Genomic DNA, 24,453 nt, shown 5'->3' with positions numbered 1-24,453 from the left:
TGTGCTTTTTTTGTCCCATGCTATTCTCATTCATTGAACTTGGTGGTCAGTGCGGCAGCATCAGCTTCTAGTGAGGCTGCTGAATTTTTTAATGTTATTCAAAGCATCAATGTATTTTTCTCTGCATCAACTCATCGATGGCAAATTTTGAAGCAACATCTGGGAACATCCTCTCTGACACTGAAACCACTGAGTGCCACACGATGGGAAAGTTGAGTGGAGGTGATAAAGCCTATCAAACACCAAATTGGGAAGATAGATGATGCCATAGTTGCCATTATGGAGGATAATGCTATGACAGGAACTGTTCATGGGAGAACAGTGGCAGAGGGAAATGGAATCACCAGAAAAATACATAACTTCAAATTTCTGTGTGGCTTAGTGTTGTGGCATAACATACTGTTTGAAATAAATCTTGTAAGCAAGAGACTCTAAGGTGTTGACCTTGATGTATCTGGAGCAATGGAACAACTGGACAAAGTAAAGTCATACCTACAGTCTTACCTGTCAGATGAGGGATTTCAAAATGTTCTGAAGAGTACACAGAAATTGGCAGAGGAACCTCACACTGAAGCTATTTTCCACCCATTCAAGAATACAAGAGTCACTGAAGAAGACATTTTGATTACGAGGCACAGAATAATCCCATAAGAGACCCCAAACAACAATTCAAAGTTGAATTCTTTAACCAGGTGCTAGACTGTGCAATAGTCAGTTGAAGAACATTTCATGCAGCTCAAGGAACACAGCAGTATATTTGGGATGTTGTATGATATTCCAAAACTCCTCAGTATACCTGAAGAAGACCTACACCAGCAATGCAGCGCACTAGAGACAGTGCTGACATGATGACATGCACAATATTGATGCGAGTGATTTAGGTGATGAACTGAAAGCCCTTTCAAGATACATTTCAGCAGGATCAACTCCAAAGGCTGTTCTGGAATATTATGTGCACAAATAAGATGACCACCCTCTTTCCAAATGGTTTTGTTGCTCTGCACATACTTCTAACACTTCCTGTAACAGTTGCCAGTGGAGAATGCAGCTTCTCCAAGCTGAAGTTCATAAAAACACATCTACCCTCCACAATGACACAGGAGAGGCTGGTTGGCCTTGCAACCATCTCAATAGAGCATGAGCTGGCCCAGACTGTGGACCTTCAGCAGGAAGCAGTTCAAATCTTTGCAACCAAGAAGGCATGGAAAGCACCACTTTGATTATTCAAACAGATAAAAATGCCAGTGTGTGCTATGCAGACAAGAAAAGTTACATTTGCTGTTCAGGCGTTTGAAAGTTAAGTGTTACTTACAATTTTTGAACAAGGCATTTTAAGTTGTTACTTCTCCTTTACTGGGGTAGGTAGCAGAGCAGCACCATGAGAGGAGTAGAACAGGAAGAAGGCAGAATTGAGACCTTTCAAAGTTTTGGCCCAAGCAAGGGGGCATCATTTGAGCTCCCAGCCTCAGGTGCCAAAATGTTGTGGGCCGGCCCTCGTTGTGAGTTCAGAAATGTGCTAGATCTGTACCCTTCTCTCCCCTCCCCGGGAAAGGGGCCACTCCCAAGATACGGAGCTGCACTCCCCCCTGCTTTCTCCAAGTGGAGGGGATGACATGAGCTCCAGAGCAGCATCACTCCCTCCCCTCTGCCCCAGCCTGTGGAATGCCCTCCATGCCAGCAAGGAGCTGGGGCTGTGTGGGTTTGTCTGGGGTATACCAAGGCAGTGTTAATGGGAGCTGGAGACTGGCTTCTGCATAGACCCACAGGGTTAGAAGGGCCTGCCAGGGTCAACCCCCTGCCAAGAGGCAGGACTTGTTGTGTCTAAACCATCCAAGACCGATGGCTATCCAGCCTCCTCTTCAAAACATCCAGGGAAGGAGCTTCCACAACCTTCCGAGGCAGTCTGTTCCATTATCTAACTGTTCAGGTATGGTGGCAACAAGAAGAAAGTCAAGGAAAGTGTGGGCCCCTTACTGAATGAGGGAGGCAACCTAGTGACAGAGGATGTGGAAAAAGCTAATGTACTCAATACTTTTTTTGCCTCTGTCTTCACGAACAAGGTCAACTCCCAGACTACTGCACTGGGCAGCACAGCATGGGGAGGAGGTGACCAGCCCTCTGTGGAGAAAGAAGTGGTTCGGGACTATTTAGAAAAGCTGGACGTGTACAAGTCCATGGGGCCGGATGCGTTGCATCCGAGAATGCTAAAGGATTTGGCGGATGTGATTGTGGAACCATTGGCCATTATCTTTGAAATCTCATGGGGATCGGTGGAGGTCCCGGACGACTGGAAAAAGGCTAATGTAGTGCCCATCTTTAAAAAAGGGAAGGAGGAGGATCCTGGGAACTACAGGCCAGTCAGTCTCACCTCAGTCCCTGGAAAAATCATAGAATCATAAAATCATAGAATATAAGGGTTGGAAGGGACCCCAGAAGGTCATCTAGTCCAACCCCCTGCTCGAAGCAGGACCAATTCCCAGTTAAATCATCCCAGCCAGGGCTTTGTCAAGCCTGACCTTAAAAACCTCTAAGGAAGGAGATTCTACCACCTCCCTAGGTAACGCATTCCAGTGTTTCACCACCCTCTTAGTGAAAAAGTTTTTCCTAATATCCAATCTAAACCTCCCCCACTGCAACTTGAGACCATTACTCCTCGTTCTGTCATCTGCTACCATTGAGAACAGTCTAGAGCCATCCTCTTTGGAACCCCCTTTCAGGTAGTTGAAAGCAGCTATGGCTCTAGACTATTCTCAGTGGTAGCAGATGACAGAACGAGGAGGAATGGTCTCAAGCTGCAGTGGGGGAGGTTTAGATTGGATATTAGGAAAAACTTTTTCACTAAGAGGGTGGTGAAACACTGGAATGCATTATCTAGGGAGGTGGTGGAATCTCCTTCCTTCAAAGTTTTTAAGGTCAGGCTTGACAAAGCCCTGGCTGGGATGATTTAAACGGGGATCGGTCATGCTTTGAGCAGGGGGTTGGACTAGATGACCTCCTGAGGTCCCTTCCAACGCTGATACTCTATGATTCTTTTACCTGAGATTTAATCTAAATCTGCTGTGCTGTAGTTTGGACCCATTGCCTCTTGGCCTGCCCTCTATGGCAAAAGAGAACAACTTTTCTTCATCTTTTTTATGGCAGCCTTTCAAGTATCTGAACACCGCTGTCATGTCCCCCCCTTAATCTCCTCTTTTCCAAACTAAACATACCCAGTTCCTTCGGCCTTTGATCATCTGGCTTGTGATCCGTCCCTTTGATCTTCGTCACTCACCTCTGGATCCTTTCCAGCTTCTCTACATCCTTTCTATACAGCGGTGACCAAAATTGGACTCCAGCTGAGGCTTTTCTGTTTTTCATCCTTACCATTGTGACTCTGGATGTTTCTGTTAAAATAACCCAACAGCATTCTCGATTCTTAAGTCGGGGGGAAACAACTGTGAAGAGGCATTAAATGTGCAGTGCAAGTGGTGTGAGTTTTGCAAAATGGAGGCCTATTCTGAGTGAATAATATTTGGAAGTGATGCATTTGCCAAGGAACGTGATGGGATTTTAGCTGCAGAGGGCTTGTTAGGGTGCGTAGAAGCCACATGGCTAACAATCTCACCCTGCCCTTTGGAAACTCAGTCCCCTAAGGGAAGAAGAGAAGTATTCAGTCTGAAGCACTGACAGAATTCATTGCCAGGGCTGGAGCGTGGCTTACGGCCAAAGCAGATCAAGCATAGAAATTACTTCTGCTTAAGTCCTGCAGCCCAAGATCGGTACCTGGGCCTGATCAAACAGGTAAAGCTGCCCCCACTGAGTGAAGCGTGAGATCAATGAGGCATCTGGTGCCTGCTTGCTTCTCTCACACCACTCGTGCATTTGCCTTCAGGGCAGAGCAACAGCCAAACATTTCTTTAGAGGCGGAAAGTCAAAGGTTCGCTGCCTGCAGAGCTCGCAGAAGGCGTCTCGACCCTGCTTCACACACCTTCTGCAGCTCAGGGTTTCCTCCCTGTTCCTGCCTAGACATGAACTCAGGGTTCAGTTTCCCCAGCAACAGCAGATGACAGTGATGCCATGAGCGGCAAGTGCCTGGCTCGGACATTTGTCCTGCCCTTAGCTGTTACCAGGGAACAGGCTGCTGGACGAAGGCGTCGGCAGCTCAGCGAAGGGGTGTTTGGGCTTCAAAGGTTTGGCTTGGCGACATGTTCATGGGCACTTGAGTCATCCCCGCAGAGGCCAGCCCTGTTCACCAACGCTTTCCGTCTGAGGTACAGACCTCAGTGCCTTTGTAGGGAACATAATTACCAACCCGCTCCCTGATTGTCCCTCAGAGCAAAGACCCGAGCTCAGGAAAGGCTCGCTTAGGAGCTGCCTCCCATACCTACCTTGCAGGGGAGTTAAGGGGGCTGGGGAAAGTGTAGGGCACTGCCTCATTCCCCTGTATGGGTTACCTGCTTTGCTGGTCCATGTATGGGGGATGGGGAGGGCTATAGCTGCTACCAGGCAGTGTTGCCTAATGGATCGAGCACAAAAGTGGGACTCAAGAGACCCGACTCTGCCACTGATCTGCTGGGTGACCTTGGGCAAGTGCCTTTACCCCTCAGTGCCTCCGTTTCACCCTCTGTAAAATGGGGCTAATGATACCGTGATCTCCTTTGTAAAGCACTTTGAGAGATGTTGATAAGGACTACCGTAGAATCATAGAACAGCAGGGTTCGAAGGGACCTCAGGAGGTCATCTAGTCCAACCCCCTGATCAAAGCAGGACCAATCCCCAACTAAATCATCCCACCCAGGGCTTTGTCAAGCCTGACCTTAAAACCCTCAAAGGAAGGAGATTCCACCACCTCCCTAGGTAACCCATTCCAGTGCTTCACCACTCTCCTAGTGAAAAAGTTTTTCCTAATATCTAACCTAAATCTCCCCCACTGCAACTTGAGGCCATTACTCCTTGTTCTGTCATCTGCTACCACTGAGAACAGTCTAGATCCATCCTCTTTGGAACCCCCTTTTAGGTAGTTGAAAGCAGCTATCAAATCCCCCCTCATTCTTCTCTTCTGCAGACTAAACAATTCCAGTCCCCTCAGCCTCTCCTCATAAATCATGTGCTCCAGTCCCCTAATCATTTTTGTTGCCCTCCGCTGGACGCTTTCCAATTTTTCACATCCTTCTTGTAGTGTGGGGCCCAAAACTGGACACAGTACTCCAGATGAAGCCTCACCAATGTCGAATAGAGGGGAACGATCACGTCCCTCGATCTGCTGGCAATGCCCCTACATATACATCCCAAAATGCCATTGGCCTTCTTGGCAGCAAGGGCACACTGTTGACTCATATCCAGCTTCTCATCCACTGTAACCCCTAGGTCCTTTTCTGCAGAACTGCTGCCTAGCCATTCGGTCCCTAGTCTGTAGCGGTGCATTGGATTCTTCCGTCCTAAGTGCAGGACTCTGTACTTGTCCTTGTTGAACCTCATCAGATTTCTTTTGACCCAATCCTCCAATTTGTCTAGGTCCCTCTGTATCCTATCCCTACCCTCCAGTGTATCTACCTCTCCTCCCAGTTTAGTGTCATCTGTAAACTTGCTGAGGGTGCAATCCACACCATCCTCCAGATCATTAATGAAGATATTGAACAAAACCGGCCCCGGGACCGACCCTTGGGGTACTCTGCTTGATACCGGCTGCCAACTAGACATGGAGCCATTGATCACTACCCGTTGAGTCCGACGATCTAGCCAGTTTTCTATCCACCTTATCGTCCATTCATCCAGCCCATACTTCTTTAACTTGGTGGCAAGAATACTGTGGGAGACTGTGTCAAAAGCTTTGCTAAAGTCAAGGAACAACACGTCCACTGCTTTCCCCTCATCCACAGAGCCAGTTATCTTGTCATAGAAGGCAATTAGATTAGTCAGGCATGACTTGCCCTTGGTGAATCCATGCTGACTTTTTCTGATCACTTTCCTCTCCTCTAAGTGCTTCGGAATTGATTCCTTGAGGACCTGCTCCATGATTTTTTCGGGGACTGAGGTGAGGCTGACTGGCCTGTAGTTCCCTGGATCCTCCTTCTTCCCTTTTTTAAAGATGGGCACTACATTAGCCTTTTTCCAGTTGTCCGGGACCTCCACCGATCCCCATGAGTTTTCAAAGATAATGGCCAATGGCTCTGCAATCACATCCGCCAACTCCTTTAGCACTCTCGGATGCAGCGCATCCGGCCCCATGGACTTGTGCTCGTCCAGCTTCTCTAAATAGTCCCGAACCACTTCATCCTTCACAGAGGGCTGGTCACCTCCTCCCCATGCTGTGCTGCCCAGTGCAGCAGTCTAGGAGCTGACCTTGTATGTGAAGACAGAGGCAAAAAAAGCATTGAGTACATTAGCTTTTTCCACATCCTGTCACTGGGTTCCCTCCCTCATTCAGTAAGGGGCCCACACTTTCCTTGACTTTCTTCTTGTTGCCAACATACCTGAAGAAACCCTTGTTGTTACTCTTAACATCTCTTGCTAGCTGCAACTCCAGGTGTGATTTGGCCTTCCTGATTTCACTCCTGGAAGCCCGAGCAATATTTTTATACTCTTCCCTGGTCATTTGTCCAATCTTCCACTTCTTGTAAGCTTCTTTTTTGTGTTTAAGATCAGCAAGGATTTCACTGTTAAGCCAAGCTGGTCGCCTGCCATATTTACTATTCTTTCTACACATCGGGATGGTTTGTCCCTGTAACCTCAATAAGGATTCTTTCAAATACAGCCAGCTATCCTGGACTCCTTTCCCCCTCATATCAAAGTATTGTTATTTTTTCATCCTCTTCCCAGGCAGGTGTGTGGACAGTGTGCTGGCCAGGGTGAGGCGTAGGTGGATCCTCGGCTCTGTCCCCTCAGCTTGCCAGCCAGCACGGAGGGGGAAAGCCTCTGCCCTGTTGCAGGTGCTGTACAGCTCCACGCTGACAGCCTGCAAGGTGCCAATCGGCTCTAACAGAACGGGGCTGATCCCTTCACACAGCCACACTGGAAATGTTCCTTGCCCCCTGAACGAGGCTCATAGTTCAGGCCTCTATTCTGCTTGGCCGAGCCACTCAAAGATATTTAAGCCCCTGACTCCCATTGATTCCAGTGGGAGTTTGGCACCTACCTACCTTTGAGGCTCTGGGCCCCAGTGACTTAGGATCTTAGCTCCCCGGGCAAGGGGGGCTGGGGCGTGTGATGGCAGCAGCGTTTTGCTTTGGACCAGAGTCTGAAAACAAGAGTGTCACTCAGCTGAGCGTTGGGAGCATCGGCTGCTTTTAACTCCAGGGACCTGAGGGAGGAAAAGGCTGTGGCAGCCGGGAGAATTGCTGCGTGATCCCAGGCATCGATGTTACTGGAATATGTCAGAAATCTCCTGCAACGCGCCTGAGGAAATGAGTAGCTGGTAGCCTTGGAATCTGAGGCTTTTAACATTGGCCTGACTCTCCCTTCGCAGTCCGAGGTGTTGGCTTCTCTCTAAGCAGCATTGGTGCTGGGTGGCAGGGAGTGTGAAGGAATAAGGAGTTGAGGGGTCAGAGGCCCTGATGGATTGCTGCTGCGGGAACTGCTCCAGAAAACCAAACAGATGAGCGGGGAGAGAGGTTAGGCATCTGGACTGCTAAAACAAGAGCCAGGAAACCTGGTTACTGGAAATACAAGTGTGAGAGACTGAGCAGGGGAGAAGACTGCTTTGTTTCCCCAGACGTTGAAGTAAGTATTTGATCGGTTTATTAAGAAGGCTCAATTAAAGAAACTACCCCAGCTGAAAAATAGCTTGAAAATTCCTTGAGAGAGCCTGGCTGGATTAACAGCTGTACCAATTGATTAACCGTGTATTAAAACATAGTAATCCCGCATTAGCCTTTCACAAACTCTTGAGAAATGGATCCTTAATATAAAATGTGACTGGTTATTTCATAATAGTTCATTTGGTGCCAGCGGAACAAATGGAACAAAGTTTGCCCAGACGCTGTGTGAACAGTCCCGAGCGATGTCATCGCTGGGTTCTAGAACGCAGTCCTGATCCTGCAAAGCCACTCCATCCACAGTTGTGGGGACATGCCCACAGCTATGTCTATGGATATGCCAACACTGCAGTTAGACTCCTGAGGCTGGTCTGTGCCAGCTGGCTCTGGCAGCGGGGCTGTTTAATTGTGGTTTAGACATCCCAGCTCTGGGACTTCCTCACCGCGCAGGGTCCTCGAGCCTGGGTCCCAGCCCGAGGTTCGCTGCAACTAAACAATGCTGTGATTTTGCATCAGCTGGCATGGGCCAGCTGCGGGGTTTTAATTGCACTGTAGACATACCCAGTGGGGCTCCCCCCCAGGATCAGGACACCATCCAGGGAATTGGCCAGCAGATCATGGAGATCAATATTTCCAAACAGGGAGGTTACGCTCCTAGCGGCCTCCTATTTTGCACAGGAATGACTTTGCACTGACACACTGGTCTGGCCCCACTGCTCCTCCATGCTGGTTGTTGGGTTCAGATGCAGGATGATTTCTGGAGGCTTCCTCTCTTGAACCTGAGTTGATTTATATTGCGCAGTTGCCCCCAGGAATGCTTCATCACATTGGAATGTGCATCAACTTCAGACCCAGCCAGATACCTGAGTGGCTGAATCAGCAGCAGATACCAGCCCTTATTGCTTCATGTTGCCATGCAGGGAGGAAAGTAGCTCCATGCCAGCGAAGGTCTTCTGTGGTTCATTATGGTCTGAAAAAAGCCATAATGGCAGAAACCAAGTTATATTTGCTCAGGGGTTGCTACAACAGTTAGTGGAAAGTGTCCAAAGGCTTGGATTAGACCCAGGAATGTCAGATTATTTATCACTAGTATTTGAGTAGAACACAGCTGCCCCAGCCAGGCATCTGTGCAGCACCTCAGCTTGGAGAAATTCTCTGGCCTGGGGGCGGGAGGTTGGTCAGATTAGCTGAACAATGGTCCCTTCTGGCCACGGACGCTTAGTGAGAGGGAGTGCCAAAGAATTTACAATTGACATAGACAAGGTGTGGGGAGAAGATTTTATAGATCCCCATTTTACAGATAGGGAAACTAAGGCCCAGAGTGATGGAGTGACAAATAGTTTTTTCCAGTGGTTATTTGGGATCCTCACTAGGTCTACATGAGTGTGATGTTCAGCGTATGTTTGTCAGGGCTTTCGCCGTGTCAGACTGCATGGAGGAAAGGAGATGGCTCGATGGGAGAATTTCTGAATGGCAGATTTCCATTCTTTATTCCATGTATTCCATTTCTTTAATACATGTTTGTCTTAACTTTTCCATTGTGATTACCAGTGAGTTGGGTGTTTGCTCCTCCCCCTAGATCTTCTCTTCCTATAGAACCCTGCTGCTGCAATGAAGTTATCGGGGAATTTTATTACAACACAGTAACTTGTGTGACTAAAGACTGAAGCCTAAATTTGCCAGAGTGCCTTAGTGATTTTGGCTGCCTCAGGTCAGGGTGCCTAGCTTGAGACATATTGAAGGGCCTGGCTTTCAGAAAGGACAGAGCCCCCTTCCTCTACAAATCTGTCTCCAGCTGGACCCCAAAACACTAGTGTGGAACACTTCAGTCTGAGATCATAAGCAGAGGCACAAGCTTCCCTGCCAGACCCAGCTACCAGAGAGGTTGGGATGGGAGAGTGTGTCTCCTAAAGCTCAGAGATGATTAATAGTGGCACAAGTAAGGTAGGGGGCAAATATTGTCCAGCTAAATCTTTTTCCTATTTCCTTCATTGTGAAAGCTGCCCCCCGAGACAGTCCACACAATAATTCCACTGACCTGGGTGAGTTCTGGAGGATTTCAGGCACTCTTCTGGGTTTGTGGGAGATGGGCAGGGAAGGCAGGTTGTGTCTCTTCCCTCCAGGAAGAGCCCATCTTTACAGATGCAGTGCCATAGCCATGCCACTTGGAGAACTGGTCTCATCTGATCCTGTAGGCTCCTCTGGGCCAAGCCAACTTCTTCAGGTTGTGACCTGGAGGGGAGAACTCCAAGGTAAACCAGAGCTGCTGCCAGCAGCAATGATGGTGAGCCAATGGGCAGCACTCTTTCTCCTGAGTCAGAACGGGACCAACACCCAGGGGGCACTGTGCTGATGAGGGGGTGTAAAACAAGCTTAAACTGGGCAGCTCTGGTGAGGAATCAGTGTCGGGATGAGGAGTTAAAGACTTGATGTTAGAGCTGCCTCGCCTGAGGTGAGCGGCAGTTTGTAAAACTCTTAATGGAGACAAAGCAACAGAACTTTAGCGTGCGCTAAACTAATTGGTTGAAATTACAATGCTACACCGGCGCAGCTGCAGAGGGTCCGTGTTGACCCTCACCGCAGCGGCAGGAGGGGTTCGCCCATCGCCGCAGTTACTCTCTCTCCCTGAGAGGAAGAATTCTTCTATCTCCCTGGAGTTGTCCGCACCGGGGATCAGCATGGCGTAGATCTGTACCTGAGGGGTGGGGATTTTTCTCTCCGGGGCGTAGCTACGCCAGTGTACGTTTTCAGTACAGACAAGCCCTTCAAGTGGAATCTAGCTGGTGCCTCTGTTTCCCCTCTCACCTTTTGTCTGGCTCACCGACTAGGCCTGTCTATGACAATGGGTGAAATCTTGGCCCCATTAATGTCAGTGGGAAAACTCCCATTGGCTGGTCTACACTAGGCACTTGCATTGGCATAGCTACGTCTCTCACAAGGGCGAAAAACCCACACCCCTCAGAGACGTCGCTACGCCCACCTAACCGCCGGTGCGGCCGGCCCCAGGTCGACAGAGGAATTCTTCCATTGACCTAGCTACCACCTCTCAGGGAGGTGATTATCTACGGTAGCCGGAGAACCCCTCCCATCAGCATAGGCAGTGTCTACACTGAAGCACTACAGTGGCACAATGGCGCTGTATCAGGTCAGGTGTAGACGTGCCCCCAGTGTCTGTACAGCACCAGTGCAGTGGGGCCAGGATTTCACTTGGGCGTCCAGGGACTATTGTTATAAAGGTCATAACAAGCTGACCACTTTCCTGATGCTTAGGGCAAGTCTGCACCACAAAATTATGTTGACCTAAGTGACGGTGACTTACAGCCACCGCCGTAATTAAATCGCTTTGCGTGTCCACACCACGCTCCTTTGTCAGTGGTGCGCGTCCTCACCAGGAGCGCTTGCGCCGATTGAAGGGTCAATGTGGGGCATTGTGGGACGGCTTCGGAAAGTCAGTAACAGGGGGTGTTGAGCAGAACAGCATCTACCCCGACACTGGATCAACCTACCTACACCGACCTAAGCACTCCGCCTCTCCCAGAGGTGGAGTTAAGTTGGGGTAGTGGGCAAGTTACTTCAGCAGGAGTGACATTCTAGTGTAGATGCTTACACAGTTAGGACCATGTAAGCTGCCTTACCTCTGTAGTGCAGACCAGGCCTTAGTTAATTACGGATTGCCATGGCTGGGTGACCAGTGCAAGTGCCTGTCTGTTGACACAGCTGTACATCAAGAGAAATTAACCCTTTCAAGAATGCTCATGCAGGAAATCACAGGGCACCTTCAGAGACCCAGCTGGGCTCATGGCCATTGTGGAGGGTGTCCAGTTACCACCCGCTCGGTTCCAGGGAATCTTTCTTGCTCCACCGGCCTGTATTCAATGTCTGCACTAGGGCCCATGACCACTCTGGTGGGAGGGTCAGTGTTCTCAAGTCATCATGGTTGTGCTGTTTGATGATTGCATCTCCCTTGTTTGACAAGAGGCAGGAGCAGGCAGGAGCTGGCTCCTCCAGCATTTGCGCAAGGCTCTGTATCAGCCTACTCCATGTCTGCTCCCCCACATGGCAGGCTCTCAGAGCGTTTGCAATAAATTATCAGGGAGATAAGAGTTTAGTGTCTCCGAAAGTCCTGGGTATTTGCTGAAACTTCCCACAGACAGAAACCAAACCTCTTCCCATTCTCATTGCTGTAATTCCGCCAGCATAGCACGTGACAGGATATGCTCCTGGACTAGGGAGCAGTTGGAACCTATTAATTAACATTTTCTAACACACCTTTTAATCCTGGTCTAGCCAAAGCCTAAGGATTTATCTACATTTGGAAATTTACAAAATTAACTATTCTGGAGTCACTACATTTATTATTTTATTTTATGTATGATTATTCTGGAATAGCTATTTCAGTAAATTTCCAAGTGTAGACAACCCCTTACAGATCTTGACTTTTTCACACCTCTGAGTGACGTAAGCGATCATGTGGACCAGTCCTAAGAGACTAAGACCTCTTAAGATCCTCACATCCCTGCTCAAAGCTATTGTGAAGACGCTCCCGAAACCCATTCACACCATCTACATCAAAGCAACTCATCCAGAAACCTTTGCCCAGACCAGTTCCTGCTAAACCACAGAATTAGTTTTCATTTCTCATTAAAGACAACATTGAAGAGGAAACTTGTGAAAGTGCTCATTGCAACCCTGACTCTTTTTATTTTGGGAGAGGGATAGCTCAGTGGTTTGAGCATTAGCCTGCTAAACCCAGGGTTGTGAATTCAATCCTTGAAGGGGCCATTTAGGGATTGGGAGCAAAAAATTGGGGATTGGTCCTGCTTTGAGCAGGGGGTTGGACTAGATGACCTCCTGAGATCCCTTCCGACCCTGATATTCTATGATGCTATGATTATTAAAGACCAGCAGGTGCTATGTACAAACAATACCCGGCTGAAGCTAATGGAAAGGCTTCCACTGATTTGAGTGGGCTTTGGATCAGAACCTAGCTGAGTTTCCATAGTACAAGACTAGTCTGGCTGCAGTAGTGTGGGTGGGTAGGTGAGAGAGAATTCAGTAGCCCCCAAGTCACACACAATTGAGAAACAAAAGGTATTAGCTATGTGGTTAAACTTGTGTTCACCACAACACAGTGGGCAGCCTCTAAACTAAGTTGTTACTGTGCGGGACACCCAGGGGCATAGGGAATTAGGTCCTGTTCATCCCAGCAGAGACAAAGCCCCAGGGCACAGCATATACACCTCTTCCAAAGCAGCATCCAGCTCCCTGCCGTGCACTTCCCCTACCTCCAGTCTCCCCTCCCCAAACTGGTGGTAGGACTAGGAGGTTCCCTCCTCCCAGACAAACACACAGGCTGGGTCTTTAAAGGAAGAGAGAAAAGAGGTAAGTGACTCTTATCTCCCCTGCCCCAACCCCAAATCAGCAGCTGTAGCATTGCCAATCCTCCTTGAGTCAGACCCTGAAATATCCTGAGACTGGCTTAAAAATCATAGGCTTTTACCAAATAACGGACGTTGCTCATTTTCTTTGTCTTCTGGTGTCTCAGCCTTGCAGGGTCACCTTTTTCAGCTTTTCTCCCAACCATGTGGGCTAAAAAATTATTAAAAAAAAAAAAGGCAAGCTAAATTTCTCCTGCAATAACATGACTCCAGTAGCTGGGAATTCAGCAAAAGCATCAAATATTTTATTAAAGCTAAAGTTAAAAATATATATATATATAATACTTAGGTTGGGGAAAGAGTGTCTGTACATCTGGGTATAGTGCTTAGATTATCCACAAATACAAAGTTAGTTTTTAAAAGTCATAAGATACATAAAGTGCATAATCAGCAATAGCCCAAATTTAGGTGAATAGATTTAACAATACAGTTCAGATATTAGAATCCGAATACTCAGGTACATCACTCATGAAAAGTTGTGCAGAGATTTGGTTGTGGAAAGCAAAATATATCCGTGAGTGGAGATTGTCCCTCAGTAGTTGAGAATTAGGCTGGTTGTCCATTTAGAAAATACAATCCACTGCGCTTCTCATCGGCACTCTGGCTCATCCCTCCTGGTATTGCCAATGTCCGGTGATGTGTTCTACGTAGATGTCCCTCAAGCACCTGATGGAGTCCGACACCATGAGTTGCTACATCAGCCAAGAGTAGCGTTGATTGATTCCGCGTTCTCTCAGCGCTCGCTCCTCGCTGGAGTTCCATGCACCTAAGGCTCTGTGTCTGGACCTGGTAACCCTTAACTCTCAAGGTGTCGGCCAGAGGGGCATATTTTTCTACCCAGGGCTGGTGCAAGGATATTTTGCGCCCTAGGCAAAACTTCCACCTTGCCCCCCCACTCTCCCGACAACCTCCGAAAACTAGTAAACTTAGCATTTTGAACAGCCTGTCAGAACGGTAACGGCTGTTGTAATGTTTCTTTTTTTTACCTTGAAGGCATTTCAATTGTTTGCCATTGCCTCTGATGGTGTCCTATTCAAAGTCTTACTATTGTGCAAAGCTAAACAATTGAGCCTTGCCTTGCATCACCAGCCAGGTTAGGCAGGGTGACAAATCCCCCTTGCCCCAAGGGGACATTATCCCCTGGTGACTAATTTCTATTCCAAGTCTGTAAAGCAGACTTTTAAGGTAAATACGTTATTCCTTCAATATTACCCATGCACACATCTCACAAAGATTCTCACTCTTGACAAGTTACCAGCCTTGTGTAGATCCCTTCCACTTTCCTCTTGGTGGGTAAGTGCCCTGTAAGACACGTGTGGGGCGCAGTAAGTTTGTCAGGCCTGTGGTGACAGCTGTTTGTGAAGATCAGGGGGCCCTTTGCCAAGCGGGCTGGTGTCATAGTGAGCTTGGGGTAGCTGACAGTGTGGGGCAGGGCACACTCACTGGGCTGGGGGGCAAGCAGTGCCGGGATGGGGCAGGGGCAGGTACCTGTCGGTCTCGGCTGGGGCCCCGCACCTGCTGGCCGAGAGCAGCAGGAACCGGGCACCGCTCGGGGGGAGCCAGGTGGCCTGAGCCCAGGGCGGCAGCAGCAGGGGCAGGCGGGGAGCATAGGCGCCCTGGGCTTGGGCTGTCCAGCTCCCCCCCGAGCAGCGCCCGGTTCCTCCTGCTCTCGGCCAACAGGTGCGGGGCCCCAGCCGAGCCCGGCCCCTTGCGTCTCCTCCGCGGCGGCGGCACCCCCCGCCCACGTCCTCCTGGGTGGCCGCAGCAGCAGTGGCCGGGGAGTCTGAGAGGAGGGGTGGCCCTCAGCCGAGCGGTGGAGACTCCGAGGTGAAGAGGCTGCTGGCCATGGCACGGTCCGAGTGCTGGAGACTGACAGGTACCTGCCCCTAAGCAATCATGTGAAAAAAAAATTGGGGAACTGCTTTTTGGTGCCCCCAAATCTTGGTGTCCTAGGCGGCCGCCTAGTTCGCCTAGTGGTTACACCAGCCCTGTCTGTACCTTTCAAGCTCGGGCATCGTGAAAGTCCGGGGATCTGTTCTCGAAGGGCACTGTGACGTCCACCATGATGATCATCTTCTGGTCCTTGTTGGTGATGACGATGTCCAGTCGCATTTGGCTGTTGGTTCCAGGGATGGCTGAGTTTACAGCAACCCTCCGCATGGGTGGCGGGATGGCTCTAGCCAGGCGATCTTGGATGGTGTTGTCGCAGCTGCCAAGCTCTCGAATGAGATTGCAACACTGTGACCATGACTATCCCCATACATTCTTCTGCTTGTAATTCAGGGCTGATGTCTTCCTAGCCTGCAGCTGTAATGAGTGTGCAGAGAACTCCCCGAAGAGCTTAGTCAGGTGACCCCAGAACCTGGGCTGAGCAGGGCTCATAGCTGCCAGAACAGCCCATAGGAGTTTTGGGCAGCCAGGTGAAGTTAGAGACTTTACTCTTCTCTATTTGGGGTGCTGAATCGGTCTGTATCAGCCCCAGTACAGAGGAGACAGTCACCTGTGGGCTTCCCCCTCTGCCCCAGTGCAGAGCTCACCAGAGCACAGCAATGAATCTCAAATATCAACGATGAAGTCTCATTTTGAAGCAGTGTGCCTCAGAGGCCAGAGCACTGGAGTGGGAACCAGGAGACCGGGGTTCTAGTCCCAGCACTGCCTGTCACTTGGGTCAAGTCATTTCACCTCTCTGTGCTTGTTTCCCCTCCCATGCTTGGCCTGTCTTGTCTATGTGTCTGTGAAACATCTAGCACAATGGAACCCCTCTCTCAGCCAGTTCCTGGGTGCGACTATAATACTTTAAAGCTATAGTGTATTAGACCTGCATTTCCTCAGGAGGAGCTGGACAAAGATCAGTGCTTAGATACTACAGCAAAGGGTGCTCCAGGGGAAACCTCAGCTACACAGATAGCAACAGTAATAAGCATCACTTGCATTACAAACCATGGATGTTACGTTTCAATTGCACGGCTGGATTATGATGCTCATGGAGCTTCATCTTCAGTCTGTCCAGGTAACACTTGATTTCCACCACTCCAGGTTTTATTTTGTGGGGAAGGTCTCACTTCCTCATTGCACATACGGCTTTCCTTACTGGGTGAAATTTATTTGCAATGACATTCTGCTCTCTACTGGACATAAACGAAACACTGTACATTCTTAATAGGCCAGTGGAGTGTCGTTCACTCAATCTCTCATGCTCTGAATGGGATTCACCTCCTACATTATAGATTGATTTTTTTTTTTTTTAAATTTCCACACTTCTTTTCCCTGAGTGTGAGAGGTGGGCTGTATTATTTCTGTGTATTCATAATGTCTGCCTGATGAACTCAACCCCTATTGGCTTAAGGGAAACACAAGCTATGGGAGTTAATTATAGAGGGCCTGCATCTCCAGATGGATTTGCTTCAGTGGCTGTGTGGAGCCCCCTTAACTTCATGTCCATGTGCACCAGTTTCAGGGTCAGAATTTTAGTAGCTCCAATGAACTCATCTGTGTTTATATCTATAGTACACACACTCGGACACGAAGGCTGGGCTGACACAGGGAAGTGGTGAGTCTGGCCTGTCATGTTAAGGTGGGTTTTTGAAGGCAACTTATATTTTTGTCCTTAACTTCCTCATTTAAGCATTGGCAAAGTCATGGCCCAGTGCCTTGAGACTAGTTATTTGTTCACTGACATGTGTTCCTACAATGGCTATTGTTTGAGGGGTTTCGTTATTTTAAAGTGACCGTGTTAGATTTTAAAAACTGCTATTTAGAGCCCAGCTGCTTTATGCAAACTCTCAAGTGAGTAAGTCTGTTGAACGTTCCCCCGCATACAGTAAAAGTAGCAGAGGGGCAGTTCAAATCCACGGCATGGGAGTATTAAGCAGGTCGAAGTTATGCTATCAAGGTCAAATCTAAGCTACACTGAAGATGCTGAATCGGGTGATGAGCATTGTAACGCAGCCTTGCCATTGAATTAAACGAAACCTCTGGATGTTGTGATGGGACTGTCATTGCAAATCAAGCCTACTGCTTTCCAAATGGCATCTGAATCGGAGGGCAAAGAGGAATTCGAGGCTGCATGTCACACAGTCACGCAGTCAGGTCATGAAGCTTGTAATATCAAACCATGTACGCTCATTCTACTCCCCTTCCTCTCTTTGAGTAGTCCCCCAATCTGCAAGTAGTCCCACTGATTTCAATGAGGCCTTGTGTGGTGGCGTGTGTACCCCCCACAGGCAAGGGAGAGCTTAAAGTGGGCCTGAGAGACCATTTAACATACCAGACTGTATTGGGGAGGTGGGAGGGGACTATAAACCGCAGAAGCTTAGAACAGAAGGGGATGCAGGGAGAGGAGAGGAGCTCTGTAGTCACTCTGGGGCTAGAGAGTAGCGAGACCCAGAGGATCAAGCAGGAAGCCTGGGGAGAGAGTTGGCCCTGTGACCCTGTCCTGAGTAAAGGAGGAGCCAGATGGGCCTCGGAGCAGCCATTGGACATGGACCAGGCTCCAGTGGTGCACCCTGATAATGGGGCTGGGCCTGGCCTGCCAGGCAGAGAGCCCTGGGAGTGGTTCAGCTGAGGAACCAGAAAGGGATGAAAAGCCAAGCCCAAGGAGGGCAGAAGGAGGTTTACTTTTAGTGTGGGCTTTAGCAGGGAAGAGCCTGGTGTGAATCTTGTCCCCTAGAGAAGGGTGAACCTAGAGAGGTTGTGGGCAGAAGACCTGGTAAAAGGCTGTGGTAGGAATAGGGTTGCCAACCTTCCAGGATTGTCCTGGAGTCTCCAAGAATTAAAGATTAATATTCAATTAAATATTATGTCATGTGATTAAACCTCCAGGAGTACGTCCAGCCGGAATTGGCAACCCTAGGTAGGAAGAAGCCCAGGGAGGCAGCAGGGGAAGGCTGGAATAGGCAGACTTTCCCTGTAGCAAGCAGGCACCTGGTCTGGGACCTGGCGGAGTGGGAGAGCCGAGGTTCCCTACCAGCCACCAGAGAAAGTAGCTTGAAGCCTCCCAAATAAGGTAAGGACATTGGAAAGCCCTGAGCCAAGAGGGTGCAAGGACCATGGTGCTCGTGAGGACCTTTTCGTAAGGACATTTGGACTTTGGACTTTGTTACTCCGAAAGGGGTGGGACTGAATCATGGCCTGGCTGGAAGGCCTAGTTATAGGGAGAGAGACCCGTGGTGAGCTGGAGCAGCCATCCGTCAGCAGGGGGCGCTGGAGAGGAGAGAACTGTTACACTGTGCCCGAAGGCGCGGTAGTGGAGTGGTGACTTGCCTGCATTAGGAAGAGTTTGCCAGTATAGCTTTTCTGGGATAGCTAGACCGGCAAAGTCCCCTCGAGCAGTGGTTCTCAACCTTTTTGGACTCAGGATCTGTTTGAAAATGTTTCTGGCCTGTCACCACGGGTATGTTGTCGGGCAGTGGAAGCCCTGGGGCAGAGCCGTAACTAGGCATTTTTGGGCCCCGGGGTGAGCAAGCAGCTTTGCCCCCGCTGCCACAGGAGATGCTGGAGGGAGCACACAGGGTCACGTTCTCCCCCCCCCCCTAGATTTTTTTGGTTGTGTCCCCCCAGCCCAGAGAGGTTGGGTGGCCTGCTGAGATGAGCTCCCTCCCTGAGCCCTGCACCACCTGTTGTCGCCGGTCCAAGCTGCCCCCATGGCTTTGCACCCTGGGCAGCTGCCCTGCTCACCCCACCCTGGTTATGGCTCTGCCTGAGGTGGCTTCAGTTGGGTCCTGCCTGGCACTCACCCCACAATGGCGGCTCCTGCAGCTCCTGTGCGTGACATCCGGGGCTGGCTGGGCTTGGCTCTCCGCTCCAGGCGTGACATCCGGGGCTACAGTGACACTCCGGTTTGGCCATGCCCCCCCAACTGGATCCAGTGTGTGTGAGTGGAGCTGTGACCTGGCTCATGGGGTTGCAGTGCCATTCACTCACACGTGGCCTACCCCCAGCTCCTGTCGTCATGGCGTCTGGGCCACTCCTGAGTGGCGCTGGGAGCCCAGAGGTCACAGTGCCTGGAGTAGGGAGGCCAGCCCAGCCAGCCCCGGGGGACAGGAGCTGCCACGCCACCCTTTGAAATATTCTGGTGCCCCAGTTTTGGGTCCCGACCGACAGGTTGAGAAACTCTGGCCTAGAGGAGTCTCCTTTTATACAAGCCAAAGAGGTCTTATAGCAGCTCTGTGAATGAGATAAGTGATACTGGCCAAAGGGCTATTTTGATGGTGTAGCTGCATCTCCACTAGGGCTTATGCTGGCATAGCTGTGTTGGCCAGGGAGTGACTTTCCCCCACTCTCCTCACTGACACAGCTATGCTGGCAAACCCTTGAAGTGCAACCCAGGCCTGAGACAGCTGTAGAGTAGGGGATTACTCAGCCGTGAGCGAGGGCCCCAGTGATTAGCTGAGGTGCAAGTAGAGAGGGGAACTGTCTAATCCTCTTGAGCTTTCACAGGAGCTGGTGGGCTGGAAAGTGCCAGTGTTCAGAGGCTTCTTACCTTTGATCATCAGCCTCCAAGCGTCCCCCCACCCGGACAAATGTTGGTAAATCTCTTCACTGTGGTGAGTGGGAGAGCCCTGCTGGTGCACAGGGCTAGCCTCCTTTGCCTAGGCTTTGCTGCACCTTTGTGCAGGCTCCACGGACTCCTGCTGCTCTAAAATGGCAGCTCTGATACACGACCCGCTGGGCCCCACCAGCCAGCTCCGATCAGAGGCTGAGGGAACCCATGGGGGTTCACTGCAGCAGCGCTCAGAAATCCCAGCTGGTGCCCCTGGAAATTGGTAAAAACAGGGCGTTTCACCTCCCAGCATGTGATTAGCAAAGGACTAAGTGAGAGAGAGTGAAGCCACCCAGTACAGACACAGAGGGGAACGTTTTAAGGCATCGTCATGTGAGAATTGACTCTGCAGAAAGAAGCTGCTCGTGATGTCCTGGCGGAATGTGCTTCCTGAGCAGGATATACTTCCTCGGAAACTAATCTGCACCGAAGCGCTCGGCGTTGCATGGCTAATGGTGATGAGCGTGACCGTTCAGTGCGAGTCATTCATCTTTAGCCAGAACTCACTCTGGCCTGGGAGCCTAGGGCAGAAGTCCACTTAGCCATCTATTAAACATCCTTTCTCGGGGCGATACCACATGTTAGCTGTGTCACGCACTCCTGATCCAAGAAAGAAAAAAAAAGAGAGGTTGTCTTTGGTTAAATGCTTCAATCCCACCTTTAGGGCTAGAGTGGAGTGAATTTTTTTGGCTGACTGTTTACCCAAAAATGCAGTTTCAGTCAAGCCAAAACTATTCCCGAATTGGACAGACACTTGCTGATAGTTTGGCCAAATATTTTGTTTCAGGATTTAGGTGCTCTGCAAATAACGGCCGGGGGGGGGGGGGGGGCGGGGGCAGCACTGGCTCCCTCCTCCCCTTTAGCCCAGTGGTTAGGGCACTCCCCTCGGATGTGGGAGAGTGCGGTTCAATTCCCTCTTCTGCCCGATGGGCAGGAGAGATTTGCACTTGGATTTCCCACATCTGGGAGCGAGCCCTAGCCACTGGGCTGGCATATTCTAGGGCAGAGCTTTCCTAAGCTCTCCTGTTGCAGCTGTTCCACTTTGTATAAAATATATGACTAGTCATTGGGCCAGAGCAAACCAGGCTGAGAGTGACTCTATAGCCAGATGGTCAGGGCGTTCATGTGGGGAGCGGGGAGATCTTGCGTTCCTGTCCCTGCTCCAATGACAAGAGGAACTTAGTAAACCATTTCCATTGCACGAGAAGGAACAGAATACAGCCCTGCACGTGCTTTGCCTTGTTAGCTCCTGAAGGGCGCTGTAACATGTATTTCCATCACTAACCTGAGCGCACACAGAGCACTGACTATGCACAGGGAACAGGGGTGATGCGTAAGAAGTGCTGTTTATACGTCATCACCTTTCAGAGTGCCCTTTGAGGTGATGTGAAGGCTGGAAAGACATCACACTAAGCTAAGGGGGAAACCTTTTTACCATCCCAACAAACCGTGGAAAGGCAGGAAAATCTGAGTGAAGGTTAAACTTCATTTCCTTAAATGTATGAAATCATTGAGTTGAAAGATCAAACACAACCTCAACTCTGACCCCCGTTATCACTGGCCAGTGCTGCTTTCCTGTGTAACGGTAGCTGACACTCAGAACACGTACATTGATGGTTCCATGTCTCTTCGAGTCCAGGTTCATCTTTAAGATAAGAAAATGGGAGTTTTGCTATTGAGTTTTGTTATGGGACTTAAGTATCTGCTTTAATAAATGGGAATGGACTTAGGCACACTCCTAAGTGCTTTGCTGGACACGTGGGCCCATACTTTGCCATTTGTTTCCCTGAGGACTTTAAGAAGTCGTTATGTCTGCTGTGGTGTAACAGCAGGGTCTGTGATACCCTCAGATCTGGCAATAACCTCCTAGCAAGTGGTGATTGGAAAGGGTTAAATCTGCTAGGTGTGAAGGAGCAATATGGAAAGACAAAGTGAGTCTGATGGCCTGGAAGGTGGATGAAGTCTAGAAGGTGACGTGTTGGTGTAGCTCTGCCCTCGCAGGAGGGTGAAATGGAGTCAGCGTCCATAATGGAGGTACATATTCACCTGGAGCGTGATGTTAAAGGTGTACACTGACAACAGCACAACTCGGTGGGCATCCCTGGTAGACGTTTCCATGAGCAGCATGTAACCCTTGCTTGTTGTAGGTTATCTCATGAATGGGAGTTGAGATGGTTGGAATAGAAGGGGCAGTGTTCAGCTTTTGTTATGCATCCTAGCTCACGAATATATACATTTGTGGTGTATTGAAAAGTGTTAAAATTGTGATCTATAACTTTAAATTCTCAGAGGTTTCCTGGTCCTGCTTGCAGGCCAGGGGCTCTATAGGGAAGCGTGCAATCAGAAGGAGCCAGCCTGGGGCAAGGTGGGGAAAGCTATACCTCTCTGCCATAGGGAGCAGTCTGCTTTTTCTCTTTGTTTTTGGATTCTTGTGTGTGGTTGTTCTAGATTCTAAGAAATAGTCTTATTACATTGCAGCCTTCCAGCAAGATGATTTATGGCTTTATCTAATTTTTCTGTTCATGCTTTGAAACGTAACACACACAGAACTACGTTGTCTTGGTCTTTCCTGTGGTGAGGACTTCAGGAGCTCTAAGAGCTAGTCTTTATATGTTAACATGGTTTTAATTGAAGATATAGGTCTGTCATGCTCAACCACATCAAGTTTTTCTGTCCTGCTAGTCCTCGGTGCAAAGATTACTGCATGTGAGGTGGTGATCAGGCCCATACATTTCCAATGAAAAAAAAGAGAACTGTTATTAGTTTTCTTGTTTTTATTATTTGGGATTTATTTATACAGATTTTTGTTTGGTTTATTTTTAACAGAATATCCATAACAAAGATCAAATCGGTTGACTACAATGCTCCAAATTCAGTGCTCCAGCTGGGGTGAAACTTGATTGGGTGGTGGTGGCTCAATGATACTTTCAAATGGAAAATGTGTTCACGTTCAGTGTATTTGAAACACAGTTTAGACACTGACAGATTGACTTAGGCAGAACAAATACCATTCTCTATTTCCAATCAACAGGCTGCTAGGATGACATTCTATCCCTCACTTAGAACACCACTTGGTACTTCTGTGACAACTTTCATCCAAAGATCTCAAAGTGCTATCTAAATATGATGCACCAGACACTCTCACACTACAGTGATGGGCACCATAGTAGTACCAAGGTAGAAATCTTATCCCCATTGCACAGATGAGAAAACTGAGGTACAGAGAAGAACCTTGCCCCAAGTCAGATGGTGAGTGAGCAACACAGCAGGAAATAGAAAAGGAGTACTTGTGGCACCTTAGAGACTAACCAATTTATTTGAGCATGGAGCTCACGAAAGCTTATGCTCAAATAAATTGGTTAGTCTCTAAGGTGCCACAAGTACTCCTTTTCTTTTTGCGAATACAGACTAACACGGCTGTTACTCTGAAACACAGTAGGAAATGGAACCCAGAGGTCCCATTAATATTCTGAGCACTACACCATAGCATTATGGCATGAATCATCTGTAACAATCAAACAAGCTTTAAACAAAGCTTTCACAAATATTCTGAATTAATTGGAGACCAAATCAAAACATGGAACAAAAAAACACTTTTCTGCTATTTAAAGGCAATATGCTCTGAATAATTTTTGAGCTCACCGCCATAAGTTACTTACTGGGACTGTGCTCAGGAGAGCCCTACATTCCCTAAGGCCTGGAGCTGCACCCGGTCTCCAACCCCGTAGTTACTCTGCCTTGGATTTGCTCGATTTGCTCACTCTTCCTTTTTTGCAGAAACACTTCCGGCAGCAGGACAGGCAGCACTTCAGAGAGATGAACGCGGTGACGAGCACGACAGCCAGGAGAAAAGCAATGACGTCCAGAGAGTGGTACTGGATCCAGTTGAGATCGTGGGCTGCAGGCCGCAAATGCGGGGCCCCCTTGTGTCTCATCACAAACTCCACCCAGTACACCGCGAGATCAAGGGGATGGATAGGTCTGTCGAGGTGAAGGGCTGAGAGATGCATGATATTTTCTTTATAGCTACAAAGAAAAGAAATAGAATCATAGAATATCAGGGTTGGAAGGGACCCCAGAAGGTCATCTAGTCCAACCCCCTGCTCGAAGCAGGACCAATTCCCAGTTAAATCATCCCAGCCAGGGCTTTGTCAAGCCTGACCTTAAAAACCTCTAAGGAAGGAGATTCTACCACCTCCCTAGGTAACGCATTCCAGTGTTTCACCACCCTCTTAGTGAAAAAGTTTTTCCTAATATCCAATCTAAACCTCCCCCACTGCAACTTGAGACCATTACTCCTCATTCTGTCATCTGCTACCATTGAGAACAGTCTAGAGCCATCCTCTTTGGAACCCCCTTTCAGGTAGTTGAAAGCAGCTATCAAATCCCCCCTCATTCTTCTCTTCTGCAGGCTAAACAATCCCAGCTCCCTCAGCCTCTCCTCATAACTCATGTGTTCCAGACCCCTAATCATTTTTGTTGCCCTTCGCTGGACTCTCTCCAATTTATCCACATCCTTCTTGAAGTGTGGGGCCCAAAACTGGACACAGTACTCCAGATGAGGCCTCACCAATGTCGAATAGAGGGGAATGATCACGTCCCTCGATCAGCTCGCTATGCCCCTACTTATACATCCCAAAATGCCATTGGCCTTCTTGGCAACAAGGGCACACTGCTGACTCATATCCAGCTTCTCGTCCACTGTCACCCCTAGGTCCTTTTCCGCAGAACTGCTGCCTAG

The 24,453-nt window shown here is 49.1% G+C and overlaps 1 protein-coding gene across 4 annotated transcripts in view; it reads right to left on the bottom strand.

Moving 5' to 3' along the window:
• Nucleotides 1-22,468: 22,468 nt before the first annotated feature.
• The window catches only part of LOC125644954 (UDP-glucuronosyltransferase 1A6-like), an 85,580-nt gene continuing 83,595 nt past the window's right edge, over nucleotides 22,469-24,453 (bottom strand). For all 4 annotated transcript variants that reach the window (XM_048869787.2, XM_048869785.2, XM_048869786.2 and 1 more), the window contains exon 5: nucleotides 22,469-23,738. In XM_048869787.2, the coding sequence (XP_048725744.1) occupies nucleotides 23,441-23,738 (298 nt within the window). In that variant the 3' untranslated portion in view covers nucleotides 22,469-23,440. The remainder of the gene's footprint in view (nucleotides 23,739-24,453) is intronic.

The sequence above is a fragment of the Caretta caretta genome, chromosome 11, assembly GCF_965140235.1.
Source record: "Caretta caretta isolate rCarCar2 chromosome 11, rCarCar1.hap1, whole genome shotgun sequence".
NCBI lineage: Eukaryota > Metazoa > Chordata > Testudines > Cheloniidae > Caretta > Caretta caretta.
Note: the sequence above shows the minus strand (reverse complement) of the source record. Positions and strands in the feature narration are given on the sequence as shown.